Raw genomic sequence first — 20,740 nt, 5'->3', positions numbered from 1 at the left:
CGTGTGCAGCTCCAGATGGAGGTGGCACAGGATTGGATTTCTCATTGCTTCTGTACAGCATTGTGGACTATCGCCCCGCCCCTTTTAAAGAGGGTCGCTGCCTAGCCGTGCCAACCCTCTGCAGTGTGTGCCTGCTTTTCCTCTGGCAGACGCACTTATAAATAGACATGAGGGTGGCGTGGCATGAGGGCAGCTGAAGGCTGGGCAGGGACAGTTTGGTGTGCGCTGTGGACACTGGGTCGTGGGGGGGGGGGGGGGGTTGGGAAGCATGTAACCCAGGAGAAGTGGCAGCGGAGTGTCATGCAGGCAGTGATTGTGCTTTGTTGGAGGTAGTGTGGTGCTTAGCTAAGGTATGCATTGCTAATGAGGGCTTTTCAGAAGTAAAAGTTGTTGGGGGGGGGGGCCCACTCTTGCCGCGATTGTGGCTTAATAGTGGGACCTGTGAACTTGAGATGCAGCCCAACATGTAGCCCCTCGCCTGCCCTATCCGTTGCTGTGTCGTTCCCATCACTTTCTTGAATTGCCCAGATTTTCACAAATGGAAACCTTAGCGAGCATCGGCGATATACAAAAATGCTCGGGTCGCCCATTGACTTCAATGGGGTTCGTTATTCGAAACGAACCCTCGAGCATCGCGAAAAGTTCGTCTCGAGTAACGAGCACCCGAGCATTTTGGTGCTCGCTCATCTCTAGTCACATGGAAGGTAGAAATAAATCTGAAATGATTCATCTTTGTCTGACAAAAACATGGCATTTTAACAGGGTGTGTAGACTTTTTATATCTACTGTAGTAGAGATTATTATGTTTCAGGCCAACTAGAAATCTTGAATCCAGCCATAAGATCCATATGGATCTTTATTTAGGAGTAGTCTTCTCCAATTACCACTTCTATCTGGTCTGTTGATTCTTTCAATACCCAAAAAGTTAACCATTTGATATCTCTATTATGTTCCTCTCTAAAGTGCTTTGCTGCTCCAGACAAAGTGCACAACTTTCTTCAGTGTCTGAGATGTGTTCAGTGATTTCTCATTTTTAGTTTTCTTGTAGTCGATCCAACATGGATCAACTTACAAAGAACACACTCTATAATATATGTAATGTGGGAGTCACAATTAATAAAAAGTTTTAATATCATAAGATTTGTATTGATTAAAATAATTAATCTTCATAGCATAAATGACATACATTGCATCTAGATCCTCCACATCTAAAAGATCACTCCCTTCTCCCCGTTTCCCCCGCAGTTAGGGGTTCATTTTTTCACATTTTCTTTATCCTTTTTTTTTTTTTTAATGAAAATTTAGTATAATCTGCTATAACTATAATAACACCTGCAGAGATGTGATTGGGTCAAGTACTGACTGAAAAAAACTCGGGCAGATCAATATTGTGAAATATCGCGCTGTACTAATTGAAAACGTTTAATAAAAACTGATTGAAATTAAAAGATCACTCCCTTCTCATCTAAAACCTCCTTTTTGATCTTTATTTTAGTTTAGAAAAGGCTCACTGACAAACTGTCACCCGCGTTTTCCGTTACTAAAGAACAGCCATTCTCAATTATTTTACCTAAAGAGCTCTCCTGATGCAGTATTGGTAAATATTTCAAGATAATGTCCTTTAAGTTATCACTATAAGCAATAGTAAAGGTCAGACATTGAGTCTCACCCATTCCATTTTTCTTGTCTCCAAAAAGTAGAAGCTAACAAGTAGTGTTAACATAATTATTGGCCCTGTCAAAGGTCCACTTCTTATAGCCTCTTTCCTCCAATATCATATTGTTACAGTCTCAGTTATTAAAGTGACTCCTTAGTACAAGTTTTCTAAGACCTGATGTTTTCTCCCAGAGGGATAGAACTTTGTGTAAAAGGGATGACAATGCCAATATAGTAAAATGTAATATCATATTTCCTTTGTGTGGTTTACAAAGTAATAAGGAAGTAGCTTTACCTAAGGGCGCCGGCAGCAAACCGCCCGTGAATCACTCCGGCCGACGCTTTCCATAGCATCACTATGGAAAGCGTCGGCACCTGTCCACGAGCGGAGAATCATTGCGATTCTCTGCTTCTGGTGGGCAATTCGCAGCATGCTGCGAATTGCCTCGATTCTCCGCCAGTCAGATAGGGCTGACCGGTGGAGAATTGGCGGCGGTTCCGGCTCCCGGCTCCCACGGCGGAGATCTGCCACGGGACTTTGCGTCGCTCGTGGACAGGGGGCCTTAGTCAGCATTTCCAACTAGTATCGAAATAAAAAACACTGTTCAAAAATGTTACTAGTGAGCCTAAAATGCAAACAATTGTTACTGAAATAAACAACAAACGAAGCTAGTGCAATATTTTAATTTGAATCCCACACCAGAAGCAGCTCATTATCTGCCATTCCACACGATTGACCTCTAGTAGGATTCACATCTGAAAAAATGAACTTCTTTTCCTACCAGGCTATGGTAGCCACGGAAGGGGGAATGTTGAGCCAATTTGTAGATAGAAAACGCTGTCCACACAAAAATAATTGTACCTCAGCAAATAATCCACCACTATTACAATTAATTATCACAAATTAGGTGAGTTTGAACAACATTTTGGCAGATGCAATTTGATTGTAGGCTATGTGGAATTCAAGAGTACAAGTTCATAACATCACATGTAATCCAGCAATAATGGGCTTTCCATTCCAAATTATATAATGATCTAAAAATCTCTGTGCTATCCTTTAACCCCTTGTGCCTTCCAGCAAGTGTCACTTCCATAGCGCAATGTGTATGTATATCTGTACATGAATGATGAAGCCCATGTTAGCTCCAGTCAGCCATTACAGGACTCTCCTCATCAAGCTGTTATTGCATGTGACATACATGATGCATAATGAATGTAGGGTTTTCTAGGGGCAAGAAGGAGTAATACAGCAGTATCTGACCCTGCCTCTGTGTAGTAGCCAGTGCCATTGCTTGTTTATGCATCTATACTACACACAACTATCAGCCTCTGCCCCAGCCCCCCATCCTTAGTCCCTCACAGCGTAGCCCATCTTATATGTTATCGTATATGTCATCATCATCACACTGGTGCCATTTTTCTGATAGTACACCTCTTGGGAATAGATGACTGTGCAGTAGTAGCAAATCTTAACAAATTTCATTAACACACAGGATGCGGGGGAAAAATCGTAGAAATCGACATATGATGTGGATTTAATTCTGTAACATGTCAATTCTTTCTGTGGATTTTCTACATGGATTGCACCTGTCCTGTGGTATGAAATCTGTGATGAATCCATAGCAACATGTGCATATAAAACTTGCATATTTTGCAACAGATTCAATCAGAATTTTTCAGGATTATATTCAGGAAGCATAGTGTATGGCACTATCAGAATTTTTTATTAGTGTGGAGAATGGAGATGTGCTGCAAAAGTGACGGGTCAAAAATATTGGTGCAAACTCTGCAGAGACGAGTCACAGCCAAGAGAAAGCATCATGGTGGTCTAGGCTACATGGAGAGAAAAAGGAAAGAGAATGTCTACAAGTGGATTCAACCTCACTTGTAAGTCACTCAGTATCTATCTTTATTCTTACTCTGTGTCGGATTATTACTTGATTGACTGTATGGTCTGCAGCATAGTCTTGATTAGTGGAATACTTGGTTAATTTTGGGATCAGACTGATTTCATCAAAAGCATTGTGAATCAGGATGGACGATTCCAACTCCCATTAAGGGCTCCTGTTCACGGGCGAATTTTCACTGTGTTCCTTGCGGCGATAATCCGTTGCTATGGAGAGCGCAGCCCCCCTGTCAATGAGCGGAGAATTATAGCGATTCTCCACTCGTGGCCAGCCAATTGCAGCATGCTGCGATTCTCCGCAGTGAGCCTGTCTGTCAGATAGGCTCACCGTGGAGATCCGTCAGCTGGCGGTGGCTCCCGTGGCGGAGAGCCGCCGTGGGATATCGCAACGCCCATGGACAGGCAGCCTAAAGTAAAGGGTAGTAAAAATCAGTTTCATTAATTTGCCTTCCAAAAAGTCCCCAATACAGCTAAAGCACTCCAAATTGCATGGGAATATAGCCACACATCTGGAACACTGTGCTCCTCCCAAAAATTGGTCAAATTAGTGTACAGTGGTGAAGCGGTCAATCTTAGCACAAGGGTGTCGCTGAAAACAAAAAAAAGCCAACATAAGGTCTCCTACATCAATAATTGCAGCAAGGAAGGCAACTGATATGGTGCCTGTTTTAAAAGCAATGTCAAAAATTTTACAAGGACACATTCTGCCAGGTGAACACATTATTAGAATACAAGCCTCCTACTCTTCCGAGGAAATGCAGTAGACTTATGAAAGAAAGTGAGAGAATTCAAAAAGATCTAGATAAGTTTGAACAGTGGGTGGCAACTAACCTAATGGTATTCAACAAGGAGAAATGCAAAGTCCTACATCTGGGCAACAAAAATGAAAAAAAAAAAAAAAAAATAGAATGGGAAGAATTGAGCTAAGCAGCACATGTGAAAAGACTTGAGTGTACTAATAGATCACACACTGAACACGAGTCAACAGTATGATGCAGTAGCAAAAAAGACTAACACAATTCTGGGGTGTATTAAGAGAAGCATAGAGTCTAGATCACGTGAGGTAATTATCCTCCTCTAGTCTTCCTTAGTCAGATCTTATCCGGAATACTGCGTCCAGGTCTGGGCATCCCAATTTAAAAAAGACATAGACAAACTGGAGCAAGTTCACAGAAGATTTACCAGGATGGTGATCAGTCTGCAAATTATGTCCTATGAGGAAAAATTTAAGGATCTGGGAATGTTTAGTTTGCAAAAAAGAAGGCTGAGAAGAGACTTAATAGTCGTCTCCAAATATCTGAAGGCCTGTCACAGTCCAGAGAAGTCAGCCCTATTCTCATTTGCACAAGGAAAGACTAGAAGCAATGGGATGAAACTGAAAGGGAGGAGACGTAGATTAGATATTAGAAAAAAAAATTTGGCAGGAAGGGTGATCAATGAGTGGAACATGTTGCCACGGGAGGTAGCGAGTTCTCCTTCAATGGAAGTCTTCAAACAGAGGCTGGACAGACATCTGTCTGGAATGAGTTAGTGAATCCTACATTCAGCAGGGGTTGGGCCCGATGACCCTGCATGTCCTTTCCAACTCTACCATTCTAGGATTCTATAAGACTATGCCAAGGGAGAAAGCAGGTGTGGTGCTTGTTTTAAAAGCAATGTCATAAAGTTTGCAAAGGACAAATTCTATCAGGTGAATAGAACAGCCAAGCATGGTCCTTCTCTAAGACAAAGCTATAGAGCTACAGCTATTCCTTGTGCTTTAGAAAATTTTAATTTTAGATGGAGGAAGCATTGTGGAAGCAGGAGAAGGAGAGCACCAGAAGTTCCTCCATCCCCACCAGCAGCAACAGTACCTTGTGGGCAGAGTGTGCTCCTCGTGGAAACCTGAGAGCTGTAGCTCTGTATTTCCATATTGACATATTTTTCAGTTGGGGAAAATTAGGAGGAGGAAACATGGCGGAAGCAAGAGAAGGGGAGCAGCAGCAGCACCAACAGCACTTTTGAAGGCACAGTGTGATCTTTCATATAGTGATCTGGTAAAGTATTTATGTAATGAGCCTGGTTTTAGGCTTGCATCTATGTGCTAAACCTGAATCTGATGCTCTATCTGTAATACTTTGTATCTGGAGGGTATAAAAAAAAGACTGGGAGATTTGCTGTGTTGGGCTGTGCTTCCTTTACATCGCTTCTAGAGATGAGCGAACGTACTCGTCCGAGCTTGATACTCGTTCGAGTATTAGCGTGTTCGAGATGCTCGTTACCCGTGACGAGTACCACGCGATGTTCGAGTTACTTTCACTTTCATCTCTGAGACGTTAGCGCGCTTTTCTGGCCAATAGAAAGACAGGGAAGGCATTACAACTTGGCTCTACCTCCCCTCCTCTTCCCCTTGCTGTTGGGGTCCCCCAGGGCTCGGTCCTTGGCCCCCTTCTCTTCTCTATCTACACAGCCCCTATTGGACAAACCATCAGGAGTTTTGGCCTCAAATACCACCTGTACGCTGATGACACCCAGCTATACACCTCTGCCCGTGACATCTCTGCACCCTTCCTCCAAAACATCACTAACTGTCTGTCCGCTGTCTCTAACACCATGTCCTCTCTCTACCTAAAACTAAACCTCTCTAAAACTGACTTACTGGTATTTCCACCCTCCACTAACCGACCTCATCCTGACATCTCCATCTCAGTGTGTGGCGCCACCATAACTCCGAGACAACACGCCTGCTGCCTTGGGGTCATATTTGACTCTGATCTCTCTTTTGCCCCCTACATCCAATCTCTTGCCCGAACATGTCAGCTGCACCTCAAGAACATCGCAAGAATCCGCTCTTTTCTCACTGTGGAGACGTTAAAAACGCTTATTGTCGCCCTCATCCACTCCCGGCTCGATTATTGCAACTCGTTGCTGATCGGCCTCCCCTGCACCAGACTCTACCCTCTCCAGTCCATCCTGAATGCGGCAGCCAGGCTCATCTTCCTGTTCAGCCACTACTCGGACGCCTCTGTCCTGTGCCGGTCACTGCACTGGCTGCCCGTTAAATACAGAATTCAATTCAAACTCGCTACCTTCATCCACAAAGCCCTCCACAGTACAGCGCCACCCTATATCGCCTCCCTCATCTCAATCCATCAACCAGCCCGGGCTCTCCGCTCTGCTAATGAAACCAGACTGAGCGCCCCTTTAATTCGAACTTCTCATTCCCGCCTCCAAGACTTCTCCAGAGCAGCACCGGTCCTCTGGAACGCACTACCAAAGGCTACCCGAGCAATCCAGGACTCGCAGAACTTCAGGCGTGCTCTAAAAACGCACCTCTTCAGGGAGGCATACCGCATTCCCTAAACAAACCTCTCTGTACTCCGCCTGATAACATGCTCCCTGACCTACTGACTGCAATCCCTGCTAGCCATCATAAACCGCTCCTGCAGTCACACCGTTTCTGCCGTCACACGGCTAAATGTCTGACCATTGTCTATGTGTATAGCATCGCTCACTCTCCACCTCGCCATACTGTGCACATCTCCAGCCCCTTTACCCTCTGTATCACCCCATTACTTGTAGTATGTAAGCTCGTTGGAGCAGGACCCTCACCCCTATTGTTTCCATCAACTGATTACTATATGTAACCGTGGTTCTGTAATGTTTGTATTTTGTCTTTCTGTATTCCCCCCTGTCTATGTAAGCGCTGCGGAATATGTTGGCGCTATACAAATAAAGATTATTATTATTATTATACCACCCCCCTGCAGTGAGTGGCTGGCGAGATCAGGTGTCACCCGAGTATATAAATCGGCCCCTCCCGCGGCTCGCCACAGATGCGTTCTGACAGAGATCAGGGAAAGTGCTGTCTTGCTGGAGTTGCTATAGGGAGAGTGTTAGGAGTATTTTAGGCTTCAAGAACCCCAACGGTCCTTCTTAGGGCCACATCTAACCGTGTGCAGTAGTGTGGAGGCTGCTTTTTGCAGTGTTGCACATTTTTTTTTTTTTTGTATATCGGCCGTGCAGAGCATTGCGCCCTGCAGTAATTATACATAGTCCAGGGCCAGTAATGGTGGTGAGGCAGGGACAGAAGACATATTTATTGAATATAGGCAGTGGGCCTTTCCAAAAACATTTGGGAAAAAAAATCTATTTGGGCTGCCTGTGACTGTCCTCAGTGTACTGGGTCTGTGCTGGGGGTAGTTGTCCTCCTAATTCATACGCAGCCAGCTAAGTGTTACAGCAGGCTTGCGCAAAATTAATTCCTGGCTCTGCTGTGCGTTCCGTAAGCGAAGTCAGCCTCCAACCACAGGCCAATAAGTGGCACATTTAATTACAGCGTTCTGTTTCTGCACTACTGGTAATACAGCATGCTGAGGGGTAGGGGTAGGCCTAGAGGACGTGGACGCGGGCGAGGACGTGGAGGCCCAAGCCAGTGCGGTGGCCAGGGGTAGAGGCAGGGCCAGACCGAATAATCCACCAACTGTTTCCCAAAGCGCCCCCTCGCGCCATGCCACCCTGCAGAGGCCGAGGTGCTCTAAGGTGTGGCAGTTTTTCACAGAGACGCCTGACGACCGACGAACAGTGGTGTGCAACCTTTGTCGCGCCAAGATCAGCTGGGGAGCCACCACCACCAGCATGCGCAGGCATATGATGGCCAAGCACCCCACAAGGTGGGACGAAGGCCGTTCACCGCCTCCGGTTTGCACCACTGCCTCTCCCCCTGTGCCCCAACCTGCCACTGAGATCCAACCCCCCTCTGAGGACACAGGCACTACCGTCTCCTGGCCTGCACCCACACCCTCACCTCCGCTGTCCTCGGCCCCATCCAGCAATGTCTCTCAGCGCAGCGTCCAGATGTCGCTAGCGCCACTGTTTGAGCGCAAGCGCAAGTACGCCGCCACGCACCCGCACGCTCAAGCGTTAAACGTGCACATTGCCAAATTGATCAGCCTGGAGATGCTGCCGTATTTTTTGTAGAAACGGAGGCTTTGAAAAGCATGATGGCGGCAGCGGCCCCGCGCTACTCGGTTCCCAGTTGCCACTACTTTTCCCGATGTGCCGTCCCAGCCCTGCGCGACCACATCTCCCGCAACATTGTACGCGCCCTCACCAACGCAGTTACTGCCAAGGTCCACTTAACAACGGACACGTGGACAAGCACAGGCGGGCAGGGCCACTATATCTCCCTGACGGCACATTGGGTGAATTTAGTGGAGGCTGGGACAGAGTCAGAGCCTGGGACCGCTCACGTCCTACCCACCCCCAGAATTGCGGGCCCCAGCTCGGTGCTGGTATCTGCGGCGGTGTATGCTTCCTCCACTAAACCACCCTCCTCCTCCTCCAACGCAACCTCTGTCTCGCAATCAAGATGTGTCAGCAGCAGCACGTCGCCAGCAGTCGGTGTCGCGCGGCGTGGCAGCACAGCGGTGGGCAAGCGTCAGCAGGCCGTTCTGAAACTACTCAGCTTAGGAGAGAAGAGGCACACGGCCCACGAACTGCTGCAGGGTCTGACAGAGCAGACCGACCGCTGGCTTGCGCCGCTGAGCCTCCAACTGGGCATGGTCGTGTGTGACAACGGCCGTAACCTGGTGGCGGCTCTGCAGCTCGGCAGCCTCACGCACGTGCCACGCCTGGCCCATGTCTTTAATTTGGTGGTTCAGCGCTTTCTGAAAAGCTACCCACACTTGTCATACCTGCTCGGAAAGGTGCGCCGGGTCAGCGCACATTTCCGCAACTCCAAGACGGACGCTGCCACCCTGCGGACCCTGCAACATCGGTTTAATCTGACAGTGCACCGACTGCTGTGCGACGTGCCCACACGGTGGAACTCTACGCTCCACATGTTGGCCAGGCTCTATGAGCAGCGTAGAGCTATAGTGGAATACCAACTCCAACATGGGCGGCGTAGTGGGAGTCAACCTCCTCAATTCTTTACAGAAGAGTGGGCCTGGTTGGCAGACATCTGCCAGGTCCTTGGAAACTTTGAGGAGTCTACCCAGATGGTGAGCAGGGATGCTGCAATCATTAGCGTCACCATTCCTCTGCTATGCCTCTTGAGAAGTTCCCTGCAAAGCATAAAGGCAGACGCTTTGCACTCGGAAACGGAGGCGGGGGAAGACAGTATGTCACTGGATAGTCAGAGCACCCTCATGTCTATATCTCAGCGCGTTGAGGAGGACGCGGAGGGGGAGGAGCATTAGGAGGAGGGGGAAGAGACCGCTTGGCCGACTGCTGAGGGTACCCATGCTGCTTGCCTGTCATCCTTTCAGCGTGTATGGCCGGGGGAGGAGGAGGAGGAGGAGGAGGAAGATCCTGAAAGTGATCTTCCTAGTGAGGACAGCCATGTGTTGCGTACAGGTACCCTGACACACATGGCTCACTTCATGTTAGGATGCCTTTCTCGTGACCCTCGCGTTACACGCATTCTAGCCACTACGGATTACTGGGTGTACACACTGCTCGACCCACGGTATAAGGAGAACCTTTCCACTCTCATTCCCGAAGAGGAAAGGGGTTCGAGAATGATGCTATACCACAGGGCGCTGGTGGACAAACTGATGGTAAACTTCCCATCTGACTGCGCTAGTGGCAGAAGGCGCAGTTCCGAGGGCCAGGTAGCAGGGGAGGCGCAGAGATCAGGCAGCATGTACAGCGTAGGCAGGGGAACATTCTCCAAGGCCTTTGCCAGCTTTATGGCTCCCCAGCAAGACTGTGTCACCGCTCCCCAGTCAAGGCTGAGTTGGCGGGAGCACTGTAAAAGGATGGTGAGGGAGTACATAGCCAATCGCACGACCGTCCTCGGTGACGCCTCTGCCCCCTACAACTACTGGGTGTCGAAGCTGGACACGTGGCCTGAACTCGCGCTGTATGCCCTGGAGGTGCTTGCTTGTCCTGCGGCTAGCGTCTTGTCAGAGAGGGTGTTTAGTGCGGCTGGGGGAATCATCACGGATAAGCGTACCCGCCTGTCAACCGACAGTGCCGACAGGCTTACACTCATCAAGATGAACAAAGCCTGGATTTCCCCAGACTTCTCTTCTTCACCAGCGGACAGCAGCGATACCTAAGCAATACGTAGGCTGCACCCGCGGATGGAAGCATCGTTCTCTATCACCATCAAAAACGGGGACATTTTTGCTTCATCAATCTGTGTATAATATTCCTCCTCCTGCTCCTCCTTCTGAAACCTCACGTAATCACGCCGAACTGGCAATTTTTCTTAGGGCCACAAGGCTCAGTCATATAATTTTTCTAAACAATTTTTATACATTTCAATGCTCATTAAAGCGTTGAAACTTGCACCTGAACCAATTTTTATTTTAACTGGGGTGCCTCCATGCCTAGTTACCAATTAAGCCACAGTAACCAAAGTGATTAATGGGTTTCACCTGCCCTCTTGGTTGGGCATGGGCAATTTTTCTGAGGTACATTAGTACTGTTGGTACACCAATTTTTTGGGGCCCTCGCCTACAGTGTAATCCAATTAATTTTTTGCCCACCTGCATCACAGCTGACGTTACATCAGCTGTGCTGGGCACTGCAATGGGATATATTTATGTACCGCCGGTGGGTTCCAGGGAGCAACCCATGCTGTCGGTCCACACAGAGTTGTAACTACATGTGTCCACTTCTAAAGAACCCCAGTCTGACTGGGGCATGCAGTGTGGGCCGAAGCCCACCTGCATTAAACATGACATTACCTCAGCTGTGATGGGCAATGCAATGGGATATATTTATGTACCGCCGGTGGCTTCCTGGCACCCACCCATGCTGTGGGTGCACAGGGACTTCACAATAGGGAGTTGTACCTGCCTGTGTCTATGAATTAAAAAGCCCGGTCAGGTTGGGGCATGCAGTGTGGGCCGAAGCCCACCTGCATTTAATCTGACGTTAGCTCTGCTGTCCAGGGCACTGCAATGGGATACATTTATGTTCAGCCGGTGGGTTCCAGGGAGCCACCCATGCTGTGGGTGCACACGGAATTCCCATTGCAGAGTTGGGGATTCCCAGTTGTACCTGCCTGTGACTATTTATAAAAAAACGCGGTCTGACTGGGGCATGCAGACACCTTGACAGAATGAATAGTGTGTGGCACATAGGTTCCCCATTGCTATGCCCACGTGTGCAGCTCCTGATGGCGGTGGCACAGGATTATATTTCTCATTGCTTCTGTACAGCATTGGGGATATTGCCCCGCCTCTTTTAAAGAGGGTCGCTTCCTAGCCGTGCCAACCCTCTGCAGTGTGTGCCTGCGGTTCCTCCTCATGGCAGACGCACTTATAAATAGACATGAGGGTGGCGTGGCATGAGGGCAGCTGAAGTCTGCGCAGGGACAATTTGGTGTGCGCTGTGGACACTGGGTCGTGCAGGGGGGGGGGGGGGGTTGGGCAGCATGTAACCCAGGAGAAGTGGCAGCGGAGTGTCATGCAGGCAGTGATTGTGCTTTGTTGGAGGTAGTGTGGTGCTTAGCTAAGGTATGCATTGCTAATGAGGGCTTTTCAGAAGTAAAAGTTGTTGGGAGGGGGGGGGCACTCTTGCCGCTATTGTGGCTTAATAGTGGGACCTGGGAACTTGAGATGCAGCCCAACATGTAGCCCCTCGCCTGCCCTATCCGTTGCTGTGTCGTTCCCATCACTTTCTTGAATTGCCCAGATTTTCACAAATGGAAACCTCAGCGAGCATCGGCGATATACAAAAATGCTCGGGTCGCCCATTGACTTCAATGGGGTTCGTTACTCGAAACGAACCCTCGAGCATCGCGATAATTTCATCCCGAGTAACGAGCACCCGAGCATTTTGGTGCTCGGTCATCTCTAATCGCTTCCCCTTTCTCACAGTGCATTCTGTCTTAAAGGGGTTGTCCCGCGAAAGCAAGTGGGGGTATACACTTCTGTATGGCCATATTAATGCACTTTGTAATGTACATTGTGCATTAATTATGAGCCATACAGAAGTTATTCACTTACCTGCTCCGTTGCTAGCGTCGTCGTCTCCATGGTGCCGTCTAATTTTCAGCGTCTAATCTCCCGATTAGACACGCTTGCGCAGTCCGGTCTTCTCTGTTTTGAATGGGGCTGCTCGTGCTGGAGAGCTGCCCACGTAGCTCCGCCCCGTCACGTGTGCCGATTCCAGCCAATCAGGAGGCTGGAATCGGCAATGGACCGCACAGAAGCCCTGCGGTCCACCGAGGGTGAAGATCCCGGCGGCCATCTTCACAAGGTAAGTAAGAAGTCACCGGAGCTCGGGGATTCGGGTAAGTACTGTGCGGTTTTTTTTTTTAAGCCCCTGCATCGGGTTTGTCTCGCGCCGAACGGGGGGGGGGGGCTATTGAAAAAAAAAAAAAAACGTTTCGGCGCGGGACAACCCCTTTAATGGTCTATGTAACCCAATGGATATACTACAGAAAACTAAGTTCTGAATTAGTTTAGTGTATTGGGTGTGGATAGGTAGGTATTTATGGTATTGGTGTATCTTCTCTCCACCGGAACTAGGGGTGGAGACAAAGGGTTAGGCTAGGTCACTGACAGGGAAGGTGCTGGTGATGCCCCCAGCAGTGAATTGGCTGTTTCCCACAGCATGTCTTGTGCCAGCTCCAGCTGTGTTACTGGATGAAGGGTGAAGAAAGGGCCCTACAACCACTGCCAGGGAGATCTGACAGCCGCCGGTGGGGAACGGGGACAAGGACAGCGGGGGCGGTAAGGTAACAGCGGAATGAAGGGTGAAGAAAGTGGTGGCTGCCAGCCGCTGGCAGATGGGGCAGCAAGGTAACAGGTGAAAGTAGGGAGGGTGAAGAAAGTGGCTGGCAGCCACTGGGGGACAGGGACGGACACATCGGGGCCAGCAAGCACGCATTACAGATGACATGGGAGGCCGGTGGGGTGACAGCACAGGAGCACCGTGGGTTACTGTTAACTCTGGTTGTGGTCTCAGGCTGCCAACAGAGCGTCGAGGTGCAGCGCCCAATCGGCTTACAGGTGTGTTGTCAATCCGGTCCTCGGCATACCAGCAGCTCCCATCTCCTCTGGCAAGTGTCCGCTGAGGTTCCTCCCGCCGGCTACTCCTATCACTCTCCTCCCCGCTAGCCTCTGATGGATGGATGGCCGGCAATTAACGGTGAGAGCGGGACAGCAGAGACCAGACCTATCGGCAGCTAGGGGTGTGACCGATGCGTTAACTCCAGCTAAGGCCCTAGCTGCTTGGGTATACCTTGAGACTAAATGTTCCCCTAGCATGTGGGGGAGAAGTGCCTCACATTAATCAACGGTCACTATTAAATGGACTGCTCCATACAACCCTTGATTTAGCCTGATCAGTGGAGATCCAAGGTGGCAGACCCCCATTGACCTATGTGAGATACTGAGGGGCGTGAGAGTGGATGGTTGTTACGTTGCCCCTAGGTTCAGCTATTATGCCTGGTGGGGCTGGAGGAAGTTCTTGTCCCACTGTTTGAGACATGAAATTCCAGGAATGCAATGTAACAAGTAGTTGCTGGAGATGTTTTCATTAAAAGTCTTTGGGCCTGGAGTTTTGGAATGGATGGCAGGTTGGTAGTGAGGTCATCCATTCCTCTTCCTTTATTCCAGGTTGAGGGGCAAGGTAAATTTGCACAGGTGCTGAGGGTGGGCCAGGAAGAGGTATATAAGTGGCAGTTTTCACAGACACAGGAGAGACTGGATGGCTGCTGGACCCAGGCAGTCGGTTATACCTACTGAAGGAAAAAGACTGGTTGTTTTGTGCACCTGCAGCAAGTGACCTGTACAGGCAGGGATTGACTTGTGAAATTAATGCTGGAGAAGCTGGACTGTTGTTTTCATGCCGGAAGCCAAGGCTGTATTTCCTTTGATTTATTGGACTGAAAAATAAACACAGGTCACGCCTGTACTTGGACTTTAAACGTGTCACTGGCTGCCGAACACCCCGCAAACCTGCACTCTACCGAGCTGTCTTCCCACACCTACTATTACAACTAGGCCATCAATAGTTTACAACTGAATAAACCCTTTAAAGTGAAATCTTTAGATTGTTGAAACATGATTTTTCTGACTAGAATACATATTTTAGTATTATACATATCCAGCTCAGCATGGGGAAGTATGAATTCATTTTGTATCTAGTTTTTTTTTTTTTTATTTGAGTGGTCATTTAAATTTGTTAAGGCCTTTTTACACGGGACGGGTGTCAGGCGCTCTTTCCCATGTATACTCGCTCCTGTACTGTTACACAGGAGCGAGTATCGCTAGATCACTCACAGCGCAGCCAGCAGGGAAGCGTAGTGGCTGAAAGAGAGAGTTTTCTCCCAGCTCTCCTGCTGTCCCTCACCATTCACTGCAAGCAGCGGCTGTTCAGTATTGAACATCTGTTCCTTACACTGAATGATCATCATTTTAATTTGAAGCATGCTGAAACTCATTCAGTTTCTGCATGCTATTACACAGGATGATTATCGTTCAAAACACGCGGGAGCACAGGGTTTGGAACGATCAGAAGGATTATCGTCCCGTGTAAAAGGGCCTCTTATTTTGTTGAGTTGTCTCTGTAATATAAACCAGCATGGGAATGCAATGAGGATTATAAAAGAAAGTGACCTGGTAAAATCTTGAGAGATTGAATTTCTTTTTCTATACTGTAAATGCCAATTTTGGTGTAAATGTGCAATACATTCCCATCAGTGAAGGGTTTACAATTATATATTTAGATACATGTTTGTGTACTGAAGAGTATATATTGCTTCCAGGTTCAAGGAACATTTGGTTGGAGAACTGTAACTTCATTGTTCACTAAAGAAGAAGAGCAAAGGACAGACGAGCGAATTGAACAAAGACCCGAGATGGCAACAGAACAGTAAATGTTAATTTAAGTAGAGATGATCAAGGTAAATCAATGTTGATAACGGTAAGGAGAATTAACAAGGTTTACTGCTTTTTTGCAGGACTTCATCGTCATGCACTTCTGACAATCCTGCACAGAAAAGTTCCTCAGCACTCTGGAATGTATTCACTAGCAGGTGGCAACAGAGTACTGTTCAACACTCTGAAGCAAGAGGAGTACTGGCAGAACCTCCAGAAGAACACAATGAAGCTCAGCATGTAGAGGAGACACCCTTTAGGTGGGGTTTCCTTACTAGCAAACTAGCAGAGTTAAGAAGCAAGAATGAGTAAGAACTACAGCTTACAAGAACAATATATAGAGATGCTTAATTGAGGAACTCTATATCTTAATGACTTGTCCCCAGGCTGAACAGATTTTGCCCTAATGCAATTGTGTAGTATAAGTAAGGTTGAAAATGACCATATCTCCATTGTTTATGGCTAACCTTTTCCACATAAGTAATTTCTACAATCCATAACACATATATGTAAAAATAGAAAATGGACAGAAAAATTGAAACTTACCAGATCTTTTTTCCCATTTTTATGTGACCTTAAAACCAACAAAATAAAGTTTCAAATTAGACAATTTCCTGAAAATACATATAACTAGACAAAATGATTCCTCTACATATCCTAAATGCATGAAAAATGTTATAGTAGACTTATTTGGTTTATTATCATATTTGTGTTTATTCTGTTTTTAATATATTAATATTGCCAGCAGCTTCATTAAGAAGTTGATGGCATGGAGCAGTGACAGGCTATGAAATGGTTGTCCATAAATTGGTAGGCAGCCTGGGAACGGTTTTGTCTCTGTATGAATTTAGTATCACATTTTACACTTCTGTTTTAGAAATAACATGGTTAGGATGTAGAAAGTTATTCTGGTTTATTTTTCTCGCACTGTAAATCTCCATGGGTCCTCTATGGCTGGTAACAGCAAGTTGTAAAGTGAACCATGTCAAACTGTAGACTCTCTTGTCAACTGCTTTTTCTCCTGCACTTTAATGCTACGTGCTTGGTGACAGCTATATATCCACTTTATTACACGAGCATTACGCTCAATCACAGATACAGGCGTTTTCTCTTCTTTGTCTTCTTCTGTAACACCAAGAGCGCCACTCACTCTGTCCATGGATTCCAGGCTACCCATTGGTGTATTTTCTCCATTATGACAGCTATTAAGCAAGTTCAACAAGCTACCTTCCAGCCCACAGCTCTCAAAAAATGTGTGGGCTTCAAAATCACTAAAGGTCAGCTGCTCTTCTAATGGGACTTCTTGTACAGTAGAAGAGGTGGCGCAAGGAGTCTGACAAACAAAGGTTTTCTCTTTTCCTCTTTGCAGCCGAGGTGACAGTGGTACCTCCTGAGTGCAGGTTTGAGCTGGATTTTGTGAAAACCGGAAACTTCTTTTTAATAGTGGTGTCCCTTGAAGAAGCCGAATCACCAGCCCTGCCTCCTCATTACTGGTTTCTTTGCTAGATAATGCCACATCCCGCTTTTGTCTGTAAATAATAAGGGAGTCTGGTCGATTCATTCTTTTGCCACTCAATCTCCTCAAACAATGAGGATTGGTTGTTGGAGACCCTGGGGTTGTTTGTGGGTTACTTCCATAGTTGGATGTGAAAAAGCTCTGGGACAAAGGAGATTTGCTATTTAGACTACGTGCTTGTTCTTTCTGAGGTTCAAAATTACGATTTGTTTGCTTTCTCCACATACTTGGAGAGAGAGTACTGCCATGAAATAGAAGAGTTTGTGGTGGTAAGGAAGCCATTGCTATGGCTGGATTTCGAAGCACATCATTACGCTTGTTCAGATCAGAATCACTTTGCCTTTGAGTTTCCTGTTCAGTAGTTGAGCTAAAGAGGTTGTTAAAAGAGTATTCTGGTTGAAATTGTGAATCACAAGGTAATAAGCTTGATTTCCGTGACAGTACAGGGGTGAAATTGGCATTGATAGCTGGGTTTTGCCTGCGATGTATCACTTGTGGAGATTTCACATACTTGGCTTTATCTGCCTCAAGACGGTCAGATGCGGTCACCCTTCCATTGGATCCACTGCGAGGTACAAGATGTACCACAGGTGTCATCGTAACATCTGATTAGTCATGGATTGCTGAAGGAGAATGCCATGTCATCTGCAATGCAGTTGGTCACCAGTACTTCAGGGTATAAGCTAATGAATGCAGCAGCTGTAAAATGGAGTATAAAAAGTACATTTTTATCATTGCTGTCATACAACGGTATAAAAAGTTTAGAAGGAATTTAAAGCAAAAACATTTAGAGATTAACACTGAAAATACTCATATACTAAATAATATACAGTAACTGATAATAAGACAGATAATACTAGCCAGAAGTGTCAGAAATCACAGAAAGGAATATATATATATATATATAAGCAGAATATACACACACAGTCTCTGCATCTTTAGCCAACCAACAGTTCAAAGATCTAAAAATACAGACATCCGAGACAGACAGAAATAGACACGAATTTCCACAAGATGATAGGACACAAAAAGCTAAATGCTAGCTGAGCATGAGATGAATTTAGCTGCAATATGTGATTAGGTTGAACAGTGAGGATATGTTCACACGGTGAAATTCTGTCAAATGCTACCTCAAAAAGCGTTTCAAAATCGTTGGCACAAATCCGAAAGCGGATAATTGCATTTCTGCATCGAGAAAAGACTTCCTGATGTCAAAACGTGGAATTCTGACACGGAAAATTGTGCTTCCGCATCAGGAAATTACTATTTGATGCGGAAACATGATTTTCCATGTCACGATTCTGCATGTGCATTCTGCCCACTGACAGGGCAAATTCCGCATGCAGATCTGTGCCAAAGCCGACAGCACAAAGCTGTGGATTTTGATGCAGCTTTTGAGGCAGAATTTGCCATGGAAAATTTCCCAGTGAATTCCACTGTGTGACCATACCTTAAGAATAAGTATATTATACAGGCATACAGGGAGAGAAATACAGTAAAACAACCCACAGTTGTCAAAGTACAATAAAGTATTACATTGTAATATTATGACAATAACCACATGTAAGAATAAACTCTGATCTTAGACCACCGTGTGGCTTTACTTCTGCCTGCGGACATTACAGTCACTCAGCTTTCCTTTATATTAAAACCTAGATGCTGCACAAATCACACACTCAGACAGACAGACAGACTTCTCACCTGGAGCAGCTGTTGCAGAAGGTGCCCCCATTCTGTCCATGAGTCACATTTTTCAGCTTGCTGAAGTGCATAAAAGGACAGGTATCTGATAGAGGTTGTGAGATACACTCGATCCCTGGTTTTTAATGTGGGTGTAAAAGGTGGTTAAAAGTACAGTAAGGGTGCATGAGAGAGTGCAATAAGTTACCTACTGTGTCATAGTGCAATGTAAAGTGAGAATGTTTGTGCCTGTCACACAAGGAAATCTCCACCCTTTCCAGACAGAGTCTCCTTTCTCATCCGTTTGCCGACTGCTCTGGACATTAACTCCTCATTCACCCTATACGTTGTGCTCTTTTGAGAAGACCACCTTCCTATCCAGACCACAATTCCGGTGATAGATTTTCATTTCCAATATTAGACTATGTATTCTGGCCATCTTCTTTAAGAAGATCAACCTCTAGAACATCACTTTTTGAATTAAATTTTGGTTGGTCATCTTAAAAAGAGTTTTCTCTGTATTGTGGCATTTTGTGCTTCCACTGTAAAGTATATAAAATTATTATGCATATCCGGAAAACTTAAACAGAACTTGTCTTCGGTTTTATGCCCCCAAGCTGCCACCAATACATGAGACTTCTGCCCTGCTTAGTAGCCCGCAGAAGTGCCTCATTACCGAAACAACAAACTTTAATACCTGGGCGTGCTTTATGCAAAATAGCAGTTTGCAGTCACGGAGTTAGAGGCACTGCCAAGAGATGTCAAGATCCTCCAGCAACAATCCTGCTTATTCCACCGTGACCGACGTGGAGCAATAAGCATAAGCTAATTTGCATGCTGTGTCGAAGCACAGAAGTATTAAAATTCCTTTTTGTAGTAATGAGGCACTAAAGTCTACTTTAAACAGTGGAGGAGCAAAAATGTCAGTTACTAGTGATAGTCTGGGGTGCAAAAAATTGGTAATAGGTTCCCTTTAAGGCTAGATGCACACTAGCATATATTGGAGCCATATGCAGGCTGTGTAATTCCACAGACAGCACACAGATCCATGATAGCCTATGAGGCTATACACATTGATGTTTTGGTTTTTTTTCCCGAAAACTCATGACATATCCTATTCTTGTCCGTTTCACGGACGAGAAATATGACCTGCCACTGCATGTCAATGTGCTGCGTCCATATATTTTGGACAGCACATGGACTGGTGTGAGTATGCTGTCTGATCTCTCGGCACAATTCGTAGTTATCATGGCTGGTATGGTTTTAAAGGGAAGAATGGGGAAATGTTCTAGAGTCATGCCATTGTAGCTGGGCAAGGATTAACACTGATTGCCCTAACAGATGATTCATTATATCTTATCCTAAATGCAGATACCAGATGGCAAAGTCTGTTCAGGGTAGGGCAAGCAGATGAATAAACACAAGGGCAGTTAAACATTCTGGAGTGGGTGTTTCTGTAATTGTGTTTGTTTCCAAGGAATGATTGTAGAGTTTATTATAGACCTCTGAAATGTAACAGCACTTTCATGTCTTGAGAGCCTTCATTTAAAGAAATGAAAGTTTTGTTTTTTTTGCAAGGAGTAAAAATTTAAATAAAAGCATCTAAATGACACAATTTTGCTTCCGGACTGAAATTATTCATTGTGTATTATCCTTTCTTGTTTGATAAATAGTAAGCAATGAATCTATGCTAGACTTAGGGTGAATGCAGATGGCCGGTTCGGATTCCAACTGCGAGAATTTCCGCAGCAGGATGCAACCCGTGCCCCTGCAGTGACCCGCGGCTCACCTCCTCCAGTGTCTTCTCTCCACTCTGCGATGTGCTGGCTGGCACACAGCAGCACATGCGCAGAGCAGAGCCGGCGCGTCAGTGGTGACGTTTCAGAAATAGGATATGCCACAATTTTGTTACCGCGCATGTTTTCACGTGGTCTGCTTAGGATTGCATAAACTAATGCTATCCTATGGCAGTGAGAAACGGCGGAAATTTGCGCAAAATCTCGCTGTGGAATTTCCACCCATCTGCATTCAGCCTTAGCTTCCCTTACCCGGGAGCAATAGTCGTTTTGTGAATGGAGGAGAAGTGGGCTGGAGATCACCACAGTCATCTGCATCCATTTACTGCAAATAGGCAGTTGCTCAAAACTTGAGCACTTC

At 46.3% G+C, this 20,740-nt stretch overlaps 2 protein-coding genes across 2 annotated transcripts in view; one reads left to right on the top strand and one right to left on the bottom strand.

The window, feature by feature from the left end:
• Window positions 1-15,701, top strand: part of C1H1orf232 (chromosome 1 C1orf232 homolog) — a 53,198-nt gene extending 37,497 nt beyond the window's left edge. Inside the window, exons 4-5 of the mRNA XM_066572469.1 lie at window positions 15,276-15,382; window positions 15,471-15,701. Coding sequence (XP_066428566.1) covers window positions 15,276-15,382; window positions 15,471-15,699 — 336 coding nt within the window. The 3' untranslated portion in view covers window positions 15,700-15,701. The remainder of the gene's footprint in view (window positions 1-15,275; window positions 15,383-15,470) is intronic.
• Window positions 15,702-16,030: 329 nt separating this feature from the next.
• FAM110D (family with sequence similarity 110 member D) lies at window positions 16,031-19,276 on the bottom strand. Its single transcript, XM_066572462.1, has 2 exons — window positions 18,605-19,276; window positions 16,031-17,602 (listed from the first exon to the last, which is right to left on the bottom strand). Exon 2 carries the CDS (start codon window positions 17,498-17,500, stop codon window positions 16,373-16,375), a length of 1,128 nt encoding a protein of 375 aa, XP_066428559.1. The 5' UTR covers window positions 17,501-17,602; window positions 18,605-19,276; the 3' UTR covers window positions 16,031-16,372.
• Between the last annotated feature and the right edge of the window lie 1,464 nt (window positions 19,277-20,740).

This window comes from Eleutherodactylus coqui, chromosome 1 (genome assembly GCF_035609145.1).
Source record: "Eleutherodactylus coqui strain aEleCoq1 chromosome 1, aEleCoq1.hap1, whole genome shotgun sequence".
NCBI lineage: Eukaryota > Metazoa > Chordata > Amphibia > Anura > Eleutherodactylidae > Eleutherodactylus > Eleutherodactylus coqui.
The sequence above is the reverse complement of the archived record's forward strand: the minus strand, read 5'-3'. Positions and strand labels throughout refer to the sequence as shown.

Coding starts and splice junctions, on each gene's coding strand:
- FAM110D (XM_066572462.1), bottom strand. CDS start 17,500: ATGACACCTGTGGTACATCTTGTACCTCGCAGTGGATCCAATGGAAGG.